The sequence below is a fragment of the Adiantum capillus-veneris genome, chromosome 10, assembly GCF_014529385.1.
Source record: "Adiantum capillus-veneris isolate H3 chromosome 10, ASM1452938v2, whole genome shotgun sequence".
Taxonomy (NCBI): Eukaryota; Viridiplantae; Streptophyta; class Polypodiopsida; order Polypodiales; family Pteridaceae; genus Adiantum; species Adiantum capillus-veneris.
Genome location: NC_140940.1, coordinates 148072066 through 148097077, shown reverse-complemented (window position 1 = coordinate 148097077; position 25012 = coordinate 148072066). Strand labels below are relative to the sequence as shown.

The 25012-nt window shown below is 44.5% G+C and overlaps 1 protein-coding gene across 3 annotated transcripts in view; it reads left to right on the top strand.

The window, feature by feature from the left end:
- The first annotated feature begins 3354 nt into the window (after positions 1 to 3354).
- LOC147449832 (magnesium transporter, putative (DUF803)) overlaps positions 3355 to 25012 on the top strand; it is a 76698-nt gene continuing 55040 nt past the window's right edge. The window contains exon 1 of one of the 3 annotated variants that reach the window (XM_086522190.1): positions 3355 to 3589. In XM_086522190.1, the coding sequence (XP_086378316.1) occupies positions 3479 to 3589 (111 nt within the window). In that variant the 5' untranslated portion in view covers positions 3355 to 3478. Of the gene's footprint in view, positions 3590 to 3635; positions 3744 to 25012 lie in introns of those variants that run through there. The other 2 variants (XM_086522189.1, XM_086522191.1) reach the window with 2 other exon arrangements.

Sequence of the window (25012 nt, the reverse complement as noted above, 5' to 3'; positions counted from 1 at the left end):
CCTACCCTCATTCCCTGCTAGCTCTCTCCACCTTCGAAGGTGTTCAAGGTCTTGGAACTGAGGCTTGGGATAGTTAACGCTTTCTTCAAAGTTTATGTTATGCTCGTGATGCATGAAGCTTTCCATCTTCATTGCATCACCTAGGTCACAAAGAACACAAAGATTGTATTGTAACAAGTTTCTCTTGATGGGAGAAATCATAATACAAATGCCTATTGGAGGGGGGACCGGCTCCACATAAATCTGGTCCACAATTGTTGTCATGTTCTCTAAATTCTCTCTCTCTTGCAAAAGTATTGTTCATGCCAAGTTAACTAAATGCTCTGTTTATGTTGCTACCATCAATATGTTCACCCGCTATGCTCACAAAGTAATTTCACAAAAGTACTCTCTCTAATTCCCGCTACTCTCAAGCTAATAGGCCAATTCCATTACAACCGCAATGTGTACTACCCAAGAAGCTCCTGAGACAAGTACCGCTCCAGAAACAAGAGCAGGGGGTACAAGCGAATAGGTCACACCACTTGACAGAACTGGCCATCATTGAAATGAAGAAACAGATTGCAGGCACAGAGGAGGATCATTGGAAAAAAACAATAGAACGTGAGATAAGAATTCTCCACCAATCAACCAAGCAAGTGTTAACCAAAATGGAGAATGGCATGGCTTGAGAAGCATCCGGAGTGGAGAATTCACATGATGAGGGTACCCAATCCACTCAGAAAGATGTCACTTTTTGCTTTGTGCCCTGAATCCGGACTTGGATTCTGTATGAAACACTAAAAAAATGACACCACGACTAACTGAACTACCCAACTTTGCCAGGGCCCAGAGACAAAGAAAGATTAGATGAGAAGTATATGCTTAATACTCTCATAGAAATTGTCAAACAATATGATGGACTTCCCAACCTGTCTTGTCAAATGCTCATGAAAATATGTAGGATGATGGATGTGTGCATCACAATGTACCGCTAACTATGGATCTTAGAAACTCCATGGTTATCATTCTTGGAAGGAAACAAGGGTCTAGTCTACGACCTCAACAAGCAACCGGACGAGCAGATTCTACATGGCTTCTTTGCACGCCTAATATTCATGCCATCCTACTTCATGAACACATTTGAAGAAGATTTCTATACAAGATTTTTCATGATGAGTACCACTCTCTTTGGACCAAAAGTCAATGACATATGGGCAAGGTTTGTGAGTTACCAGGCAATGGAAATTCACCAAACTGACACCATCACACCCTTTGCCCCTGAAGATAGAGAGCTAGCAAGAGCATATCGAGAAGGATTACAAGAGCAAGCAAAGCACTACACCCAACCACTATCATTTTGTAATTTTGAAGACATCAATGTTACGAGCATGAGATGTAATCCCCGTTAATATTGCGACAAATTTCGCCTTTGTACATGAAACTCGGAGCCAGGGTATGAAAGGCAACTTTGTAAAATTTTTGGAGGCATTATTATGAATAAAGCGAGGAGATAAGGTCCTCTTCTGTATGTCATGTGTTTTCTTCTTTCTACTGTGAGCTTTATCTCTATGCATTGCGCCGCACAGTTGTCGCATCGAAATTTCGAGGGCACCATTGTGTTAAGTCTCGTGAACTCTACGTGTGGATACCTGCATTGCAAGCGCATCGCGAGAATCGAACAACGACTTGTGCAACCTTCGAGGTGACATATATCATTACGCGAGTGTTGTATTGTGATCTTGTCAATTATACAAGGTTCCCGACACTTAGAAGAACCTAGTAGGTATGTCCGATATCTGAGTTGATGACTTGCAAATTGCCTATTGGAGAAAATTGCTTTTTTCCCAAACTATGAGTCTGATGATCTAGTTCTGTTTCGGATAGTTGAAGGATGTTGTCTATCGCGTTTGGAGTCATGTGGAGCTGATATGCTAGTGGATGTGTGAAGAGATTAGAGGAAAGATTCCAGGTTTTCGATAGATAGAACGCGCATTGAACATCAAAGTGCAATGTACTGTGTTCAGACGAGAGATTGACAACCTCTTAGCGTGCCTCCATGCCCTAGTCGAGTGGCTTGCTTCCTAGGATTGACATTTTAGTATAGGTTCCGTCACTTTCTAAGATGTGATAGGTCTTGACCGTTGGGTCTCAAGACAACGGTCCAAAAGGCCACTTTGAAGAAGGCTCCAAATAAATGCAAGTGCAAAAACTGACATCCGCGTGGCATTTGAAATTCTGGAATATGCCAAACTTCAAAGAAAGGGGAGGAGAATGTAGATGGTGGGAACTGCATCTATACAGGCTCTTGTACATAGTCATGTTAGCAGTTACCGGTAGTTATTATGGCGAGTAAATGTACACGGCATAGTCGGTCAGAACCAAGTATGGGCACCTATATATAGGACCACCTATATTCATTTTGTCTTTAGTCCTTTGTAGTTGTCGAGCTGCTGCTCTAATTGTAATCAAGCTTTGTTGTAATCCAGTATTCAGTGCCAATTGTACTTCTAATCCATCATCTAGATACAACAGTTCTAATATCTTGTGTCCAACATCTGGCTTTGTACTTTCAATCAAGTTCATTATCTGATTTTCTTATGTTCGTCTGAAGTCTAAATTCGTTATTCCATTCTATCTGATTTGACATCTGATTCTGAATCTCCAACTTGGAATAAATGTCAGAGTGATCAACTCATTCCAAAAACTACAATTGCTCCATCGTACAAAAAATTGCATGAGCTGTGAAGGTGTAGGTGCATGTAGATGGAAAGTTGGCAAACATTGTAGCCATTGTTGATGTAGCAAGGGAAGAGTAGTTATGAGAAAAATTCACTAAATGGGTTGCAAGAGGGGTTGTTGAATGAAAGCGGTGGAAAGTAGATAGATGGAAAATTTCGTGACGTATATGTTTGTTGTTTGGCATTAGCATAAATTGGACATGAGGCATTATTGCCATTTATGAGAAATGCACTTATGTAGCAAGGTAGCCAAGCCACTGTAATATGTATTGTATTAGGGCGTGTGTCGGTTTGCTTGTTGACTCATGGGAATGCTAGCAATTATTGTGATAATGAAACTAGTGTGAAACATAAATTTAATATTAGCAACCAAATTGAAGAGTCTTGTGGCTAACCTATGCATCCTATTGAAATGTTTTGGGGTACCAGAGGGGCTTGGCAGTTGGTTTGGTTTTTGGTCAACAACAGATTGTTTGGGTACCCACACATATGCGTACAAGAGGCACTGCTCACCAACAACAATTTTACGAGCCAATGGAAAATAGGATCAAGCCCAATTGTCCTAATTTTACCTCAACGAATTTCTATCTATTAAAGAATACAAGGAAAGGGATTGAAATTTTAGAGGGGCTGCCTAGAGCCCGACACAACGTCGAGGTGATTATTTCTGGTCACCTTAATTACCACCTACGCTAGATCCAAGTCTTCTCTCTGCGATCGTTCCTTCTGATTCGCTCGTCTCCGTGAGGGGGGAGAGGATGTGGGTGGCCGTGCTTTTTACTGTACTTTCCTCGGCTGGTAATAGCATAGGCAAAGTTTTGCAGAAGCAAGGCACCAAGGGTCTTCCTCAACTCTCTCTCAGTATCAAGGTATGGCGTCTGTTACTAACACGATGTCTCTCCTACGATCGTTTTAACACCAAAAACGCGCGCACGCGTGCATACACACCCCCATCAGAATACGTAAATACAACGGTGGTCATACCTTAAGACACAAAATGCTGCACAATGTTAATCTTCTGTGGTACGTGTGTGGCTACTTTACAGTTAGCGCTCTCTTACACCTGCCGCTTATGAATCCTTTCGCTAGCTTGCTATGAATGTACAAGAGAGTGTACTCCACATCCGGTTCAGTGGTGGTTTTGGGGTGTGCGAGCGACGCTCGTTTCTGCTTCGTCTTCAACTTGTTGTGTTTGCAGGTTGAAGAGAGCCATAGCCCTGCTGATCGATGTCCAGGATGTCTAGAGGCTATCTCTCTCTCGAAGTTTTGATGCAGGCTCTTTTTGTAGTGGTGATGTTTCTTCTGCTGGATGCCCCGTTGTATACAGCCTTGGAGGTGTGGAGTTGGATATTGGAGATTCTGTGGTAGAGTTGTCGGCCTCTCGAGGAGTCTGGGTGGCCCATTTTTGCTTCAGCTCTCTGCCACTTTCTTCCCTTATTCCCATGCAATTTAGAGTAATCAAATTCTTCACAAAACTATAGTTAAGTCCTCAAAAGAATCAGAATTATAGATTTGGAAGAGATAAAGCTCTCTCTCTAAGAATAGGAAAGAGCTAATTTTTCCCTTTCCTCAGAATATTAGAATTAGATGGAGGAGAGAGCGGAGATTGTCCTCTCTCTCTCTCTCTCTCTCTCTCTCTCTCTCTCTCTCTCTCTCTCTCTAGCTGTTGGTCTCTGTGCTTGTACATGAATGTCCTCAATTAATTTGAAGCAAATTTCACAGGGGGAGGAACCAACCCATCTTGTCTCACTTCGTATCACTTTCTTTTACGTATCACTTTCTTTTACGTCTTTACTTTCAAAGAAATTGAGATAAGAAAATGTGATTGAAGTTAGTTATGCTTCTCTGACTCTTGACCTATATGGGGGGTATTAAATGGTGAACATCAATGGGGGCAGGATAAAGGAGCTCCTTGAAAATGTGCATAGATCTGAATGATGCTGAGCAAGTTACTTCTCTGACTCTTGATGGTGTTGGAGTTAGATTTTTTTCATCTCTCTATGTTAGAGCCCAGGTTCTAGTAGTGTGGGGCTCTTTGTCTCCTGGTGGCTTGAAGATTCTTTGTCCGTTGAAATGTGACTCTGCACTATGTTAGCATGGACAGAGTTCCAAGAAAAGTGTGTTCGTAAATGCTATTCTCTGTCTTTGTAGTCCTTGCTGCAAGGAGGTCTTTTTGTGGCGCTGAATGTCTGTAGATACTAGAAACTGCCCCAAATTTGCAATGGTTTGTTGACTTTATTCAGAAAATTTCCGAGATCGTCGGTGGGATTTTCTTTCTTGGCCTTCTTCTTGTTCTTTCCATGTCTTTGGTGCTCCTCGAAAAGAGTGGATTGTCTCGTTGTTGGCAATTCAAACTCCATTGTTGGAGATATGTAATGCAGATGGCGGCATCTTAGGTTGCACAACATGGTTGTATAGCCACGATGGCTTTGCATATACATCTTAATATTTATCCACTCCCACCCATGTTCATCATGCATTGAGCGCGCCCCTGACTTCACCGCTTCTCCGACTTTGATGTGACAAAGCGAACATTTCAGGAGCTGTTTTGACTCTAGGAGGCAATATATCTCATTGGATCCATCGTTGGCGGTTCTCTGATTGAGGTATGTATGCTCTGATTGCAAATTTCTTGCTGACATAGCCAGCTGTACAGACGCTTGTGATTACGAGAGGACATCACGTGCCAACTGGAAAGAATAGATTGGAACAAACTTTTAGCACTTCTAAATAATTAACTCAGAGAGAGAGAGAGAGAGAGAGAGAGAGAGAGAGAGAGAGAGAGAGAGAGAGAGAGAGAGAGAGAGAGAGAGAGAGAGAGAGAGAGAGAATCCACGCAAGAGACACAGTGGCGGAGCTCCACTCCTAGGTCCCTTTTGGTATTTCTTTATATTGCTTCAACAAGGTACAACTAAGGGCTCTGCTCTGCTTTGCTTCCTATCATCACTGGGAACTCTAGAGGGAGAGACCCTTACACTTATTTAAAGACCCTTGGCCCCAAAAGCTTTGCTATCAAAAGCTAATGGTTCAAAAAGCAACAGATGGCCAAAACTGACGTTGGGAAGCTGTCCTGTAAAACGTGGGATTCTGTACAGTGCCACGTTATCAACTCTGCAAACACGGGATCTGTCGTACATTTAGGTTTACGCACTTAGAGGTTTTACTTAGTCTTTTTAGGGTTTAGGCCCCTCGCCTAGGTCTTGGAACTTGGTTAGGGTTAGGATTTAATCCTAACCTCTTTGGTCTTCAATGGATAAGTTTTTGGACACAACTGCGATGAAGTTTTCGGACACATATCTTTTCATATCAATTGCTTTTGGGGCCAAGGGCCTTTAAATATTTAACGAGGGTTCTCTGTGTGTGTGTGTGTGTGTGTGTGTGTGTGGCATTCTAGGTTCAGTGGAAGCAGAGCAGAGGCCTAGCTATTAGTATACTTTTGCGAAGTAATAAAGAAAGAAGTACCAAAATGGGCGCGTACTTTGGGGCCAATGTATATGGAAGCTCAACTCCGCCGCTTCGTATCGACTCTCCTCCTCTCTCTCTATTTGTTGTTGCAATTTTTGTCACAAATTGCTGACGTGTCAACCACTGAAGATGAAGGGGTTTAAGACTCTCTGATCCTAAACTAAGGCAACCTGTAGATGTCGGCCGAGGGGCCTAAAACCTAACTAAAGAAGAAGCAGAAGAAGTTCCTACCAACTTATCGAAGCTGGCTGAGTAGCCTAAAAGATAGAAGGGGTTAGGATTAAAAATCTTAACCCAACCAACTTAAAAATCAGTGACCGGCCTAACTGTGACAGGCTTGGACACTCCAAGCATGAAATCAATAGCAACACACGAACAGAAACTTCAAAATCATTGAACTTTAATAGAGAGAGAGAGAGAGAGAGAGAGAGAGAGAGAGAGAGAGAGAGAGAGAGAGAGAGAGAGAGAGAGAGAGAGACGACACGGCTCGGCGGAGTTTCGTGCCGAGAGGTATTGGCCCCAAAGTGTGGCGTCCCTTTCGGTATTTTTTTATCATTAATCATTGCAAAGTACAACTCCCGAGGGACCTCTGCTCTCAGAATCTGCGTCTAGATGCTCTGCAGAGTGAGGCTCGAGGGGCTCTTATAAACTTACAAGGGATGCCCCAAAAGCATTAAACTCAAAAGCAAATTGTCCCAAAAGCATCTGGTCCAAAATCTGCCATAAAATGCAGCCAGCGCAAATTACAAAATTATGTACAGCCTACCACGTCATCACTTGTCAGCGCATAACGTGGAAATCCGTACTGTTTGCCACGTCAGCCTGTTGGCGCAAATCCCAGGGCCTATCCGTACAACTTGTTGCCGCGTCAGCTTTCCTCTGTCCCGGGCAGTACTGCTACTTCATCATTTTGTGACATACCCCCCTCTTGAAAGAGTTGTAATCGCCCTGGATTACACTTGCAAAACAGACAGAGGCCATATACCAATTCAGTAGACACTGACTCTTAAGTATCGATGCACTAGAATGTTCTCACACCAGAGATTTTGGGAACATTTTTAGATTTTTTAAACTCATTTGCTCGTCGTTATCTGTTTCTTCGTTGGTTGATTATATACTTTGTTCAAAAATGTCATTAGCCGAATTTTTATTGTTTAAATTATCGACAAACACAAATCTATTACTTGCATAAAGACGACTCAGTCAGTGCACATTCACATCATCAATCACATAGAAATTGATTCCAGATCTAAGACCATGATTCCTGGCAACGTATTTAGCAATCGCATCTAGATTCATCCCGGACCTCACTGATGTCAGATTAGCTAATTTTTATTGCAATCATGTCTATAGATTCTCAAGACCGAAATGTTGCAGTCATTTCATGAAACCGGCCTGTAGGGCGGCAGATGTAGGCTTCCACCTGAAACTTTATTTTAGACTTTAAGACACAGAGAAACTTTGTACCAAAAGGAGTACTAGACCTTGGGGCCAGTGCATTTGGAAGTGGAACTCCGCCGCTTCACTCTCCTCTTCTCTCTCTATTTCAAGTTCTGTTGTTGCTATTGATTTCTCTCTTGGAGTGTCCAAGCCTATTACACTACTATTGTCAATCCAATAGGTGCATCGGGTTTCTCTTACTCCTATACTCCTCTCGGTAGTGCTTACCTCACTGCTACTTTCCCTAGGCTGACTTCGTTCGATTCATTTTTTCAATCTCTCTCTAATACTCAAAAGTTGGGACATATATCTATAGGAATCGGTTTATTTTTATGCGGTCTGCGTGACAAGTGGTTGACGTGGCACTGTATAGGCGCTCCACTGAGGAGTAGCAAGAGCAACCGATGGTGCAACAAGTGTGGTCGCAAATCAAAGGATCCTAGTGTGCAATAAGCCCCATTTGAAGTTGTAGGAGGAAAGGAAGTCCACCTATTCTATGCACAAAGGATAAAATTACCAAGCTGATTACTTGGTGGAGGACATGGCTACTTCCTACGCTAAAGTCAAAACACAAAAAGATAACAAGAAAAGCACAAGAAGGTAGTGGATAAGCATTGGAGGATCTTGGACTTAAAAGAAAGCGATTGGGTTCTGCTCCGCTTTGAGAAGGCTTGATTGTGCAAAAGCGTGGCAAAGAAAAGCTCTATCCAAAGCTCAGTATGCAGTATAATGGACCTTTCCAGATTTTTAAAGAGAAACAATGTATCTTTTCGTTTGAAGCTGCCCACTCATTGGAGAATTCACAACGCATTTATTGTGAGTGTCTTTCACCCCTTTCAAGGCAATGTGTGTGAAGACACGACTGAAGATCAACAACAAGAAGTTGAGAAATGGAGGAAATTCTTCAGCCCGAACAAGTCCTGCACATAAGGAAAGGAAAGTCAAAGGTAAGATGATCTAAAGGTACTTAATGGAGTTCAAGAATTTTCCTGCCTTGGATGCCAAGTGGTTGGAGGAGGGTGATTTGGAAGATTACCTCAGTTTTTGGATCTCTACCTTGAAAACTTTGGTTTGGAACCCATTCCACAAGTACAAACAGCTCATTTGTGGAGCCTGATGCATTGAGGGGAGCCACTTCACTCCCTTGTCATAGGTCAATCGAATTTGATAATAGTCGTCATGTATTTACTTATATTGTTGTACATTTCAAATATTAAGCTGACAGTATTCTGCCTATGGACTACTTTGTATGTACATTGTGATGAAAACTCTTTAAATGTTTGGTCATGATAGACTTGTTAATTTGATTGAGTTAGGGGAATGAATGGCTGCAGCAAATCATTTCCATGTGCTAACCCACAACCATGTTTGGATGAGTCTAATGTTAAATACTGGACTTGGTTGATGTGGATAGTGCAAAAACGTATCTTCCAATGTGGATGTGTGAAATGTCGGAATTGTAGACGCTATCCAATGTTAATGCATACCTGGTTCAATGTGCAATGTTGACTACTGGCTCAGTGTGACTTGAGGGTATGCATGGATGCTTGTAAGCAATGTCTACTCACCTTTATGTTGTCTCTACTGGTGTAATCGGGGACAACGAATCTTTTAAGAGGAGGGAATGTCACAAAATTGCTACATAATCATGTAGGTGCCTGGTGCCCAAAATTAGGAAGTGGCTGACTCGGGGATCTAAAAATAGCAGGTGGCTGATTTGGGATAGTGGGTGGTTGAGTCGGTGACCCAAAATTAGCAAGTGGTGCCCAAAAACAGCATGAAAAAATAGCAGGTGGTCGATTTGGTGATCCACAAATAGGAGCTGGAGGACACACTGGCAGTGCGTGCATGGAAAGTGGAAACATGGGTAGTGCCTGCATGGAAAATGGACACACAACACTTCCAGTGAAACCAGCCCGTAGGGCGGTAGACTTTGGCTTTCACCTGAAACTTTACTTTAGACTTTAGGACACAAAGAAACTTTGCAAATAAAACTTGTAACGGGTATTAACACTTCAAATGAACCCGGCTTGGAAGCTAGAGCGCTACCAAGCAGATGCCGACAACGTGTTGGCCCCAAAAACTGGCGACCCTTTCGGTATTTCTTTATTCTTATGCAAAACCCGATCTGAGCACTTTCACTCACCAAGCTGCCCAAACCTGTCCATGGCTGTAATTGCAGTTTTTTGACCCAACTTCGCCAGCATAACGTCGCAAAACCCCTGTAGGTCAAACGTACACGTCAAGGACGTTTGGAAGCTTTCTAGTGAGCTGCAGGTCAATTTCAGTGTGCTGTAATTCCCTGTTTTGTCACTGTCAGGTGTCCAAAGCCCTCTTTACACATCCCAAGGCTTACCCGAGGCTCCCCTGACTGAGCTGCAGGTCAATTTCAGTGTGCTGTAATTCCCTGTTTTGTCACTGTCAGGTGTCCAAAGCCCTCTTTACACATCCCAAGGCTTACCCGAGGCTCCCCTGACATTGTCCTACAGTTTAGGTGCGAAACCCTAAACCTGCAGAAAAACCCAGCAGGCTGTAATTCTCTGTTTTGGATCGTTTTGGGCGGAGCGAGGACGCCTACGTGTGTCTCAGGTGCTCCAGCATGCAATGGAACAATTCCCCTTTGAAACGGATGAGTTTTCACACGAGAAAACTCTCCGTTTTTGCAATCCTTCGCGATGAAACTGTGCGTACCTGTGGGGGATGCTAATTAGCTAATCCGCTTATAGATTCAGACAGAGATCAGTCGTCTTCCTCTGCATCCGGAGATGCGGGAAGAGATCACGAAGAAGATTCACGCGAGGAATACGGCCTGCCTCAGCCTACTCCGGCGGAGCTTGAAGAGATGGAGCGCCGACGATTGATCAATGATGCAGGAAAGATGTTAAATTTTGCGAAGGACCCGAAATTTGCAAAATTTATGACCTAGACCTCCTTCGACGAGGTGTATGCACAGTGGCAATAAACCACAGAACCACCCCCAAAACCGGTACTCAAGAAACCTCCTACTCCAAGGACGTTTATTGAGCAAGAATTAGAAGAGGTGGTTGATGCACGGATTTCTCAGCTTTTTGACGTGCAGAACAAAACTGAAAAGCACGACAAAAAGCAGAAGAAAGGAACTGATTTCCCGGGTTATTTGGGTCGTCAATCTACTTTTGCCTTGGCAAGAAAGCAGAAGAAGCGTGTGTGGTTTGAGGATTACCTAGTTCTTCTTCTTCTTCGAGTTCTTCTAGCTCTTCCGATTCGAGTAAAGAAGACAGAAAGGGCAAAAAGCGAAGCAAAAAGCAATGCTTTGGAAAGGGAAAGAAAAAGGCAAAGAAGTCTAAATCTCGCCCAGTTTCGGATAGTTCTACAGAAGACTCGTCTTCGGATAGTTCGGACTCCGATGACCGCAGATTTTATGCAAGGAAGAAGAATATTTACAAAGCCAACCAGTATGACTTTCTGGAAGATAAAAGCAAGAAAGTTCGAGAGTTTAAAGAAGGTGGACAGTCAATTAAATTTGACACGTTTTGTGGAGTTCGAGATGCTTCGAAGGCTTTGGTCTTCATACAGCAGTTTGACATAGCTTTCTCTGGAGGGCGTTACTCAAATCATTCCAAGATTCGGAGGGATACTTCTTACTTTAGGGAAAATGCTCAAACTTGGTGGTCCATGCTTCTATCGAACAAGAAAGTGCCAGTTAAATGGCTGAAATTTAAAAGGCTTTTTATTTCTTCTTGGCTGACTCGGGAGTACGAACGTGACATACAAATTGCTTGGAACCATCTTCGGATGACCAAGAGAGATTCATTGGACACATATTGCGAGAGATTCTGGAGCTCTTTTCTACCAGCCTCTTCATTTAAGAAGATCTTGTTCAAAGAACAGATTGAGCGGTTTACCTTGGGACTTCCTACAGACATCCGAGATCACTACTTAGAGCAAAATTCATATTTCATTCAGGAATTGACGAGTCATGCGAAACGGGGTTTTGCCATTCATTCAAGCAGTTTGACCTACCCCACATATGAAATCATGATGCAAAGGACCGAACACACTTCGAATAATGAAAGTAAAAAGAAGAAGAGCAACCTAGAAAAGAAGGAAAAGGATGCACGACCCAAGCTTACTCTTTGAGAGAGAGCTCTCTACATCAAAGAGGGGAAGTGCTTTGGATGCGGGGAAACTGGGCATATCTCCGTGAAGTGCCCTAAAAAGGCACCGAAAGAACAGAACAACAAGGATGAAGACAGGCATGAGGATTCAAAAGCAGCTGAGAAATGTGGACGACAAGGCAAGATGAAAGCAGGACTAGTTCCAGATTGCATGGGTATTGACACAAGCACGATTGATGAGAATACAGAACGTTGCCGAGCTTGGGGAAAAGTGAAAGACTAAGAAGCCCTGGTTTTCTTTGATGGAGGAGCCAAGGCCAACTTCATTTCACCTGAATTGGCAGCATGGCTCGAGTTCACTCCCGATTGGATGGGACTGCTAGCAGAGGCAGTTCTAGCGGCACGCGGTAGGGACGTAGCCATTACACCTGTCATTGGAAAACTTCACTTGCATTGTCAAGGGTATTTGGGGCATGAGGACTTCTACATAACGCCCTTGGAAGGTTGTGATGTCCTCTTGGAAATTCCCTGGTACCATAAGAACAACGCTCGCTACATAAAGGAGGGAAAGTGCCTCGGATGCGGGGAAACTGGACATACCTCCGCGAAGTGCCCTAAAAAGGCACAGAAAGAACAAAACGACAAGGACGACGAAAGGCCAGAGTTCGAGAGCAGTTGAGGAATGTGGAAGAAAAGGCAAGATGAAAACAGGACTGGTTCCAGATTGCGTAGGTACCGATCCCAGCACGATGCACGAGAGTACAGAACTTTGCCGAGAGCTTGGGGCAAAGTGAAAGACCAAGAAGCCCTCATCTTCTTTGATGGAGGAGCCAAGACCAACTATCACCAGCGTGTGACTACTATCTATCCTTTTTGTTGATTTGTTTCTTATTATCTATTTACTTTCACTTTTTGGAAACACCCCTCAGGAAATCTAACTGCCCTGCATTGCATAGCTAGTGTGGAATTGTCCAGAGGGAGTCCAGGCCTGAGGGCAAGAGAGCACTAAGGTTGGACAAGGACTATGGTTAGCCAAGTGGGGTCATTGACTAGCCAAAGTGGAATCCTTTGCTACAGAGGCTACATTTCAGTTCTGGATGTGGCCGCAGTGTACAAAGAGGGTCGGATGACCTAGAAAGATACAATGGCAACATCTCCTAAAATTTAGGGAACTGCTATTTTGGGACCTGAAAATGTGTCGACATCATTACCGCCGGAATGACAAGGGGAACATTTTCTTACTCTGCCGTGAAGTCAACTGGGCAATCGGTTGGGAGATTTTTAGGCGGCAACCCCGAAACGGGAAAATGCTTATAAATGTGCCAAGTGGCACCTTCTGGTGCACTTGCCTCATGCAACAAGAAGTGGCGCTGAATTTGAAGGAGGGAGAGCCTCATTTTCAGATTTGTCACAGGTTAAGAGCTATGGAGTGCTTGCTTTCCCTCTTATGCACAGTGCGGTGCCAGGAGTGATGCCCTGCACGCTACACACTACCCTCTCTCTCCCCTTTGGCAGTATGTTATGCCCCTCTAGTGGGCTCTTCATTTGACCAATGTACAGTTGTGTGGGTTCATGCGCGATTGCCGAGGCAAGAGCCTCTTGCACAGGTACTGGATTAGCTAGCGGCTAATCCCCCCGCAGGTACAGGTGAATTCGGAGAGGTTTCATGCCAGAAATCTCGTCCGATTCAAAGGGCAAGTAGCCCTACAGGTGCGGGAGCTCGAGGACTTGCTACGGATGCGACCGGCACACGAAACGGAGCCCAAAGCAGTAAATTACAGCCTGCTGTGTATTTTTGCAGGTTTAGGGTTTTGGCCCTAAACGGACCCTAATACCCCCAAGAGGTTCGGGGACGCAAGGGGACCGCTGTACAGGTGATCTGGCGCATTTTCAGGGCTGTTTTCAGGGCTGAAAACAGAGAATTCAGCGTGCTGCAGATTCTCGCCAGGTTTCGCAAAGTGCTCGTATGCGTCGGGAAAGTCAGTCAATGCGTGGGAATACTGACCGTGAAGGGTTCTAGTACAGTTATGCTGCAAAAATCGGGCTGGAACAGTGGAAATTCAGCCGAGTTTGTGCGGGGCAGCTTGTAGGGAACCACAGCGTTTATTCCCTCTTTAGAACAATAAAGAAATACCGAAAGGGGCGCCTAAGTTAGGGGCCAATCTGGTGTCCGTCTACTCATACAGGTGCAATCTAGCAGCCTGTATCCCTTTCCCCTTTGTTGTGTCTTGAAAGTACAGGTAAAATAGACGACTAATAATGGGTGAAAGCTAAATCAAGGTTTAAAGTAAAGTCTACCGCCCTTTTTGGATTGAACAGGCCGGTTTCATGGTTCCATCGACGGGACTAAATCACTTTTTCCCATAGAAGTGAGCCTTGGTCAGTTTTGGGCTTGAAGACACAGGGGATCATAGACCGGACACAGGGAATTGCAATTATGGTTGACAGACCAGATGATGTGACTGAAGAGGTTTCCTCTTCACAGGGTCAACAGACACATGAAGTGGGTGAGTCCTCAAGACCACCACAGATAGATGACGATATATTCAGGACCCAGTTGGTTACTGCTGTGGCTATGTTCACACAAGTAATGCAGAACCCGAGGTTTTTAGCCTTTCTGCAACCTCCTGTTCCGTCTCAGCAAGTTGGGTCACTGGATCATATTCAAAAGCCTGTTAAGGCTCGAGCACAGGTGATTCATACCGCACAGTCAATGGAAACACCTGTACACTTAACGGAGAACATGCAGTCTCCACAACCTGTGCCTAAGGTGCAAGAACAGGTGGCTGAGATTCCAGTCTTTCAAGCTGTACCAGTTCAGCCCGCCACCTTTCAGCAGCCTATAGCTGGTTCTAATGGGCAGGGAAGCAACCTACAGGCTATGCAACAGGTCTTCCCACCACCTTCAGTACACCCTGGCTATTTTGGAGGTGGATCGGTATTCCAGAGCATGGCTGGTCATGCACCTGGAAATCAGTTTTACACGCCAGGAACAGTGTTTGGGGGTGCTCAAACGATGATGCCTAACCCCATGTACAGTGTCATGGGTATGCTACCAGGGTTTCAAAGCACTCAGGGCCAATTTGGGATGCCACAAGCAAATTTTGGTATGGCTGGAATTACAAATCAGCAGCCAAATATGGCATTTCTAGGTCAAGTTAATAGCGGCCAAGAAACACAGATGAACCCTAATAGTGTTCCCATGTTTCAGTCACTTCCATATGACAATTTAACGCCGTTGGAGAGGCCAACTCCATACAAAGAAGGTGGCAAAGGTGTGTCATTCACGACCTTTACAGGGTTTGATGACAGGAAGAAGGCTCTCTCATTCCTCCAGCAGTTTGACAAGGCCTATGCAGGGGGAAACTTTACAGAGGCTTCAAAGGTCCGCAAGGAAGCCACTTTCTTGACAGGGAATGCGGGACAATGGTGGACAACTTTATTGCTTCAAGGGCAAGCTCCGTCCACATGGATTTACTTCAAGCAGATTTTTGCAGCAGCATGGTTATCTGATGACTTTGAAGCAGATGTCATGACAGAATGGCACCAGCTTAATGCTGCCACTTGTAGAAATCTGGATGATTACAATCGGAAGTTTTGGAAAGCTCTACTTCCAGTAACTTCCTATAGGTTTGTGCCATTGACAGAACAGATTGAAAAATACTGTTGTGGCCTACCCAAAGGATTGAGAAAATACTGCACGAAGACAAAAGTCACTACTTTGACGCAGCTCATCGAGGTAGCAAACACTGGCAATGGTTTGCTCAAGGGAGAAGATTGTGAATTTAACACTGGCGTCAAAGCAGGATCAGGCAAGAAAAATTCAGCCAAGAAGCACGTTCCCAATGAGGCTCCTAAAGGGACTCGGGAGTCAGCCAACACAGGGAAAGACAAAGCTACGGCTAAATCAGAAAAAGGACTAGCAAAGAAATGGAAAAGACGTTTTCCTCGCAAGTCAGAAGAGCAAAAGAAGGTCCTGAGGACAGAGAACAAATGCTTTATATGTGAGCAGCCTGGCCACATTGCTTACAACTGTCCTACAAAGAAAAGGCCAGCTGATTCTAAAGACAAGGAGGACAGGAAAGGAAAGAAGCCCATGGCTGGTCTAGTGCCAGATATGGTGGGCGACAAGCCAAATTCAGACGCAAGTGAGCTTTGCAGAGCATGGGGAAAGGTCAGGGATCAAACAGTGCTTATCTTCTTTGATCCAGGTGCCAAAGCCAACTTCATTTCCCCAGAATTGGCTTCAAAGTTGGGAATCAGACCTGAAGAGATGGGGTATACAGCAGAGGCAGGTTTGGCATGTCCTGGCCATACAGAGGCTGTGACACCCATCATTGGAAAGTTGCGTCTACATATCCAGTCCTATGTAGATGCTGAAGAATTTTACATCATGCCACTGGACGGATGTGATGTGTTGTTAGGTATTCCTTGGTTGTTTCGTGTACAGGGAATCATGGATGCCTACAACAAAAAGATCATTGTACAGAGCAGGGGAAAGACTCACATTCTGGATGTAAAGCTTAAAGGGGAGTCTATTCCTACTGTATCAGCTTCTGCTATTACTTCTGTAATGAAAAAGCATCTTTCTGCGTACTTGGTTTTTGCACGTGAATTGTCAGATTGTGATGAATCAAATTTATCTGTGCTAGATAAAGAAAGGTCAATGTTTTTACAACAGTATAGTGACTGTTTTTCCGATTCATTACCGTCTCAATTACCGCCAGAGAGACCCGAGGACCATGCGATAGATTTGGTGCCAGGCAGTAGCCCACCAAATAAGCCTCCGTACAGGGTTAGTGCGGCTCAGCAGAAAGAGATAATGGGCCAAGTACAGGAGCTGTTAGAAAAGGGGCTGATTCAGCCCAGTTCATCTCCATTCTGTTCTCCAGTGTTGTTGGTGTAGAAAAAGGATGGCTCATGGCGTATGTGCATCGACTACCGTGCACTGAACAAGAATACCATCAAGAATAGGTTTCCTATACCTAGAATTGATGATATTATGGACAAATTAGAAGGAGCAGCTATGTTTAGCAGGATAGATCTAAAGAGTGGGTACCATCAGATCCGCATTAGATCAGAGGATGTGCACAAGACTGCTTTTAGAACAACGTTTGGCCTTCACGAATTTTTAGTGATGCCCTTTGGTCTCACAAATGCTCCTGCTACGTTCAATAGGATGATGGACAGAATTTTCCGTCCACACCAGCAGTTTGTTGGTACATTCTTTGATGACATGATAGTCTACTCAAAGAATGAAGAGGAGCATAGGCATCACTTGGCCATTGTGTTCAAAGAGCTACGCAGTCATAGGTTGCTCATCAATGCAAAGAAAAGTGAGTTTTTTCTGGAAGAGATTCACTTTCTGGGACACATTGTCTCAAAGGATGGTGTCAGAATGGATCCTGCAAAAGTTGAAGCGATCAAGTCATGGCCAAATTTGAAGACGGTGCATGATGTCCGAAGCTTTTTGGGACTATGCTCCTATTACAGAAGGTTTATCCGAAATTTCGCTGAGATTGCTTCACCTTTACATCCTCTTCAAAAGAAGGCAGTCACCTTTAGATGGACACAAAAAGAGATTTCAGCTTTTAATCTCTTAAAGGAAAAGATGACTTCAGATCCAGTCATTGTGTTGCCAGATCTTAGGAAGTCATTTGTGGTCCAGTGTGATGCCTGCGGTAGTAGCATTGGTGCAGTGCTAATGCAAGATGGCAGGGTAGTAGCCTATGAGAGCAGAATTTTGCAAGGGCTAGAGATGACCATGCAGGTCTATGAGAAAGAGTTACTGGCTGTGATTCATGCGCTCTTAAGTTGGAAACACTACCTGCTAGGTGCAGATTTCGTTGTCCAAACGGATCATCAGACCTTGCGATACTTCTTGACACAAACAAAGTTATCTGAGAAGCATATGCGATGGGCAAATATCTTGTCCATGTTCCATTTTCAGATTGTGCATGTGGAAGGCAAGAAGAACGTTGTGGCTGATGCCTTGTCAAGGAAGCCACAAATTTCAGCTGTGTCGATTCCTTATCATCATGAACTTGATGATATGAGAGAACAGTATGCAAATGATGAAGATTTTGCAAGGGTCTTCGAGCAGCTAATGGATGGACAACGTCATGAACACTATCTTCTCAAAGATGGGTTCATGATGATGCATGGCAGATTGTGTGTCACAAAGCCATTGCGACGCAAAGTTATGGAAGAGAGTCATGTCCCACCGTATGCAGGGCATGGTGGTATCGATGCTACAGTTAAAGCGGTTGAGACATTCTTCTATTGGCCTACATTGAGAAGGGATGTGGATGCCTTTGTGCGAGAATGCCTAATATGCCAAAAGGTCAAGTTTGACAGGCAAAAGGCACCAGGGTTATTGCAACCACTACCTATTCCAGATAAACCATGGGAAAGTATTGCTATGGATTTTATCTTTGATCTTCCGAGAACGTAGACAGGAAACGATGGTATTTGGACCATTATTTGCAGATTCAGCAAACAGGCTCATTTTATTCCTGTCAGGAAGAAGATAAAGCCAGATCAGATGGCACGCTTGTTTATGAGCAATATTTTCAAGTATCATGGCATGCCACAGTCGATTGTTAGCGACCGTGATCCACGCATGACAAGTTTATTCTGGAGAGGCTTGTTTGAGAATATGGGCACCACGCTCAAATTCTCTTCGTCATTTCATCCTCAAACAGATGGGTAGTCAGAAGAGGCAAATTCTACTGTCCTAGATCTGCTGAAGTGTTATGTGTCAGAGCATAAAGGAAAGTGGGAGCAGTATTTGCCATTGGTGGAGTATGCATACAATAATACAGTGCATTCATCAACTGGCAAGGCACCCTTTGAGATAGTTGAAGGTGGCAAGAAAGTTCCTCCCATACTGCATACAAAGGACAAGATATTTGAAGCAGATAAGTATGTTCAGGACATGGATGAAATGTACAAGAAGGTCAAAGTGGCCTTAGAAAGGACTCAGGCAAAACAAAAGAAAGCAGCTGATCATCACCGTCGTGAAGTGGTATATTCACTTGGTGATTGGGTGCTTTTACACTTTGAAAAGGCAAGGTTAAAGAAGATGAAGGGCAAGGAAAGACTTTCCAAAGCTCAGCATGCGTTACTATGGGCCTTTTCAAGTGTGCGACATAATCAGTGATGTTGCATATAGGCTGAAATTGCCTGACAGTTGGAAGATTCACAATGCGTTTCATGTGAGTCTTCTCAGACCCTATGTGGGTGATGTGCCAGAAGATATGCCAGCTGAAGATCAGCCGGAAGTCGAAGAACTTGACGAGATCTTGGTCTCGGAACAGATTTTGGCACACAAAGAAAGGAAAGTGAAAGGCAAGGTTACTAGGCGTTACTTGGTAAAGTTCAGAAACTATCCACCAATGGATGCTAAGTGGATGGAAGAAGGTGAACTTGCAGAGTCACCAACTGTGTTATCACTTTACCTGGAAGCCTTCGATTTGCAACCTACCTTGACCCCTTGAGTTTCAGAGCTACATCGATTGTCAGTGTGACAATGGCTTCTGAAACAAATGATGTACATGGTATTTAAAGTGAGCTCAAATGAAATACCTGTTACATGAATGTTAGAGCTGTACAGATTGTCAGTTTGGCAATTGCTCTTATGGAATGTCCAAAAGTTTGGTTAGTGCTATAGAAGTGAGTATTTCTTGTCAGTTTGTCAAGGATACAGTGATTGCTTCTATTGAAGAGTACATGTGTAACTGCATTCTTAAACTGTCGGTTTGGGTATGCTCGAAAGTGTTACGGGATCCAACGTGTACTATAAGACAGTGGCAAAATGTGCAGCTACCATTTTGTCATTGGAAAGTTAGTGACTCAAAGCAATGGCAGAGTGCGAAGCTACCACTATGTCATTGGGACAGGGTTCACACGCAGGCAATACATGAGTTGACGAGGTGTTGAATACACCAGGGTTGACAATGAGCATGTATGTGTCGTATATGTGTCGACAGGTGTTGAATACATCAGTGTTGACAATAAGCATGTACGACATAGATGCAAACGAGGACGTTTGAGATTTCAAGAGGGGGGTATGTCACCAACGTGTGACTACTATCTATCCCTTTTGTTGATTTCTTTCTTATTATCTATTTACTTTCACTTTTTGGAAACACCCCTCGGGAAATCTAACTGCCCTGCATTGCATAGCTAGTGTGGAACTGTCCAGAGGGAGTCCAGGCTTGAGGGCAAGAGAGCACTAAGGTTGGACAAGGACTATGGTTAGCCAAGTGGGGTCATTGACTAGCCAAAGTGGAATCCTTTGCTACAGAGGCTACATTTCAGTTCTGGATGTGGCCGCAGTGTACAAAGAGGGTCGGATGACCTAGAAAGATACAATGGCAGCATCTCCTAAAATTTAGGGAACTGCTATTTTGGGACCTGAAAATGTGTCGACGTCATTACCGCCGGAATGACAAGGGGAACATTTTCTTACTCTGCCGTGAAGTCAACTGGGCAGTCGGTTGGGAGATTTTTAGGCGGTGTGAGTGGGATGAAAACACACACAACGCCTCTATAACGACCCGACACACACTCTTGGAATGATACACACACACTATGGGGCACCACTCGGCTTACACAACACACCTGGCCGAGACAGGGAACACACCTCTGGAGTGAGAGGAGAGAGACTATCCACTTGCCCACTCCACACAGACACACACACACACACACACACACAAAAACTCAGCTAAAAAAAGGAGAACTTCTGATGTTTAGATACAAATGAGCTTGGGCCAACACCAATGGGGCAAACAGCTCACACAATATGGGTAAAAGATACCAGATACAATCACAAATTGGAGAAGAAGCTTCACTCACCGGAGAAGATTACACAGAAAAACAGCAGAAAAAGAGTGAGGAATTTGGCAAAATGGACAGCGCCTACGCGTCCGGAACGGCCCAAAACCCCAGTCTACAATGTCAAAGTGCTCAAATCCGACCTCGGATGAACAGTTTACGGCCAAAACAGGCTCCAAAATGAGCAAAAAACACACTTGCGGCTGTCCCTCCTCTCTTCTCCACGTTTTTTTCTGCTCTTCTCTCTATTTTTTCAGTTCCCACACTTAGCTTTATTACTTGGGCACCCTTGGCCTTTTAGATGACCTCAAACGGACCCCGAACAGGCTAAAAACTGACCTCGCAGTGCATAGTTGTCACCTTTTTGCATCATTCGCACACCTGGCACTCAGCTTTTTTCCAATAATGCATCTCGCCACCATGTGAAGTGGCCCCAAAAAGTGGTCCTAATGATGACCTTTCTGCGTAACTCTCACCAGAAAACACCCACGTTGTGTCCATCCTCATCCGCGTGCAAATATTGACCTCGTTCGCCCTCCTGACGCCACTAGATGCCATCTGACGCACCTGCTGACCTCACGTCGTCGGCCCGCGGATAGCTTCCTCGAGAAGTTTTACGCGCTACCAACTCCTCCTTATTGTAGAAAAAACACACTAGTATTGATAATAGTGAAAATCGTTGCACTATGTACATGTTGTCCTGCCTTTACACATGTGGGCCCCACATAACCACCTGGCTAAGGAAATTGGGCAATTCTTTATTTGATGCACCATGCATGTATATGTACATATGCGCAATCCCTTGCTCCAAAAAACTCCTGACAGCGGCAACCCCGAAACGGGAAAATGCTTATAAATGTGCCAAGTGGCACCTTCTGGTGCACTTGCCTCATGCAACAAGAAGTGGTGCTGAATTTGAAGGAGGGAGAGCCTCATTTTCAGATTTGTCATAGGTTAAGAGCTATGGAGTGCTTGCTTTCCCTCTTATGCACAGTGCGGTGCCAGGAGTGATGCCCTGCACGCTACGCACTGCCCTCTCTCTCCCCTTTGGCAGTATGTTATGCCCCTCTAGTGGGCTCTTCATTTGACCAATGTACAGTTGTGTGGGTTCATGCGCGATTGCCGAGGCAAGAGCCTCTTGCACAGGTACTGGATTAGCTAGCGGCTAATCCCCCCGCAGGTACAGGTGAATTCGGAGAGGTTTCACGCCAGAAATCTCGTCCGATTCAAAGGGCAAGTAGCCCTACAGGTGCGGGAGCTCGAGGACTTGCTACGGATGCGACCGGCACGCGAAACGGAGCCCAAAGCAGTAAATTACAGCCTGCTGTGTATTTTTGCAGGTTTAGGGTTTTGGCCCTAAACAGACCCTAATACCCCCAGGAGGTTCGGGGACGCAAGGGGACCGCTGTACATGTGATCTGGCGCATTTTCAGGGCTGAAAACAGAGAATTCAGCGTGCTGTAGATTCTCGCCAGGTTTTGCAAAGTGCCCGTATGCGTCGGGAAAGTCAGTCAATGCGTGGGAATACTGATCGTGAAGGGTTCTAGTACAGTTATGCTGCCGAAATCGGGCTGGAACAGTGGAAATTCAGCCGAGTTTGTGCGGGGCAGCTTGTAGGGAACCACAGCGTTTATTCCCTATTTTGAACAATAAAGAAATACCGAAAGGGGCGCCTAAGTTAGGGGCCAATCTGGTGTCCGTCTACTCATACAGGTGCAATCTAGCAGCCTGTATCCCTTTCCCCTTTGTTGTGTCTTGAAAGTACAGGTAAAATAGACGACTAATAATGGGTGAAAGCTAAATCAAGGTTTACAGTAAAGTCTACCGCCCTTTTTGGATTGAACAGGCTGGTTTCACCAACTTCATTTCACCGGAATTGGCGGCGCGGCTCGAGATTACTCCCGATTGGATGGGACCACTTGCAGAGGTAGTTCTAGTGGCACCCGGCAAGGATGTAGCCATTACACCTGTCATTGGCAAACTTCGGTTGCATTGTCAGGGATATTTGGGGCATGAGGACTTCTACGTAATGCCCTTGGAAGGTTGTGATGTCCTCTTGGAAATTCCCTCGTACCATAAGAACAATATTGTGGTTGATTATCGGGCGAGAAAAGAAACTTTGACTACAGAGAAGGGCCGAATAATTGTACTTGATGTGAAACTTAAGGGCAAGTCTGTCCCTATTGTATCGTCTTCGGCCGTTTTAAAATTATTGAAATCCAGTCTGTTTGTTTACTCGATCTTTTTGAGAGAGTTGAATGATGAGAATACGACAAATATGTATGAACTTGATAAAGAATGCCAAGATTTTCTCCACACTCATGCCGATTGCTTTTTAGAGGTCCTGCCAGGCGAGCCACTAGCCGCTCGTCCTGAGGATCATACCATTTATTTGATATGTGGACGCACACCACCGAACCGGCCCACCTTATCGTGTGAGCTGAGCCCAGAACGAAGAAATTATGAACCAAGTGAAAGACCTCTTGGAAAAGGGTCTTGTCCAGCCTAGTACGTCACCGTACTGCTCTCCAGTGTTGTCGGTTTTGAAGAAAGACGTATCTTGGAGAATGTGCATCGATTATAGAGCTCTCAACAAAATCACCATCAAGAACAGATTTTCGATTCTTAGGATCGATGATATTCTTGACCGACTACAGGGATTCTCGTGTTTTAGCAGGATCGATATGAAGAGCGGATATCATCAGATCCGAATCGCGTCGGGAGATGTCTACAAGACAGCTTTTCGGACGACTTTTTGGTTATTTGAGTTTTTGGTGATGCCTTTTGGCCTAACCAATGCTCCTTCGACATTTAACCGGATGATGGACATGATTTTTAGAGAGTACAGACTATTTGTTGGCACTTTCTTTGACGACATCATTGTTTTCTGCAAGGATGAGGCAGAACATAGAGAACATCTGCTACAGGTCTTTCAGGCATTACGAGAGCACAAGTTGGTGATTAATGGGAAGAAAAGGGATTTTTTCCTACCCGAGATACACTTATTGGGACACATTGTGTCAGCAGTAGGAGTGCAGATAGACCCGGCCAAGATAGAGACCATCCGTGATTGGCCCGATTATAAGAATGTCCATGAAGATAGAAGCTTCTTGGGCTTGTGTTCGTACTACAGGCGGTTCATTAGAAAGTTTGCAGAGGTTGCTTCCCCTTTGCATATCTTGACACAGAAAGGAGTCCCTTTCTCGTGGGGACCCACATACGCGACTTGCCTTTCAGACATTGAAAGAGAAATTGACTACGGGACCAGTTTTGACTTTGCCGGACTTGCAGAAGTCATTTGAAGTATATTGTGATGCTTGTGGTCGTAGTCTGGGTGCGGTCTTAATGCAAGAAGGCCATGTCATTGCCTATGAGAGCCGATTGTTCTCAAGGCCGAAATTGACAAAACAGATTTATGAGAAAGAGCTTTTGGCGGTTATTCATGCTCTTACTCAGTGGCGACATTACCTACTTGGAGCGGGTTTTATTGTCTTCACAGACCATCAGAGTTTATGCTACTTCTTATCACATAAGCAGGTATCGGAAAAGCAGATGCGGTGGGCGAACATCTTGTCACAGTTTCACTTCCAGATTGTCCATGTGCAGGGACATTAGAACTTGGTGGTAGATGCTTTGTCTCGGAAGCCGTTGGTTCTGGCTATTTCTGCGATACATCATAGGAGCTTCGAGGATATGGTCGATCGGTATGCCATAGATACAGATTTTGTAGATATTTCAATCGGATACGGCATGGGGAGATAGTAGCGGGATATTCCATTCAGGGAATGGTTACTTGCTGAGGAAAACCATGTTGTGCGTTACACAGTTGTTGAGGGAAAAGGTTATGACCGAATGCCACCTTTTACGGGTCACCGCGGCATTGCTACCACCTTGAAAGGGGTAGAGAGATACTTCTTTTGGCCGAGACTCGAGAAGGATGTGGACGATTTTGTACGCAGTTGCTTGGTATGCTAGAAGGTCAAGTTTGACAGGCATAAAGCACAGGATTGTTATAGCCTTTACCCATACCCACCCGCCCCTGGGAAAATATTGCAGTGGATTTCAATTTTGATCTCCCGAGAACACAGAGTGGTCACGACGGTATCTGGACTATTATTGACAGGTTTAGCAAGCAAGCTCATTTCATTCCAGTGAAGAAAACAGTCAAGCCGGAGCACTTAGCGAGACTGTTTGTAGCCCTGATCTTCGTAGTACATGGCATGCCCGAGACGATTGTCTCTGATTGGGACCCAATATTTACGAGTTTGTTTTGGAAGGCTATTTGGGAGAACATTGGCACGCGGTTGCTGTTCTCGTCATCTTTCCACCCGCAGATTGACGGGCAATGTGAGATTGCCAATTGAGTGGTACTAGATTTATTGAAGTCTTACATCTCGGATCAGAAGACTCAATGGGAAAAGTATTTACCTTTGGTGGAATTTGCCTACAATA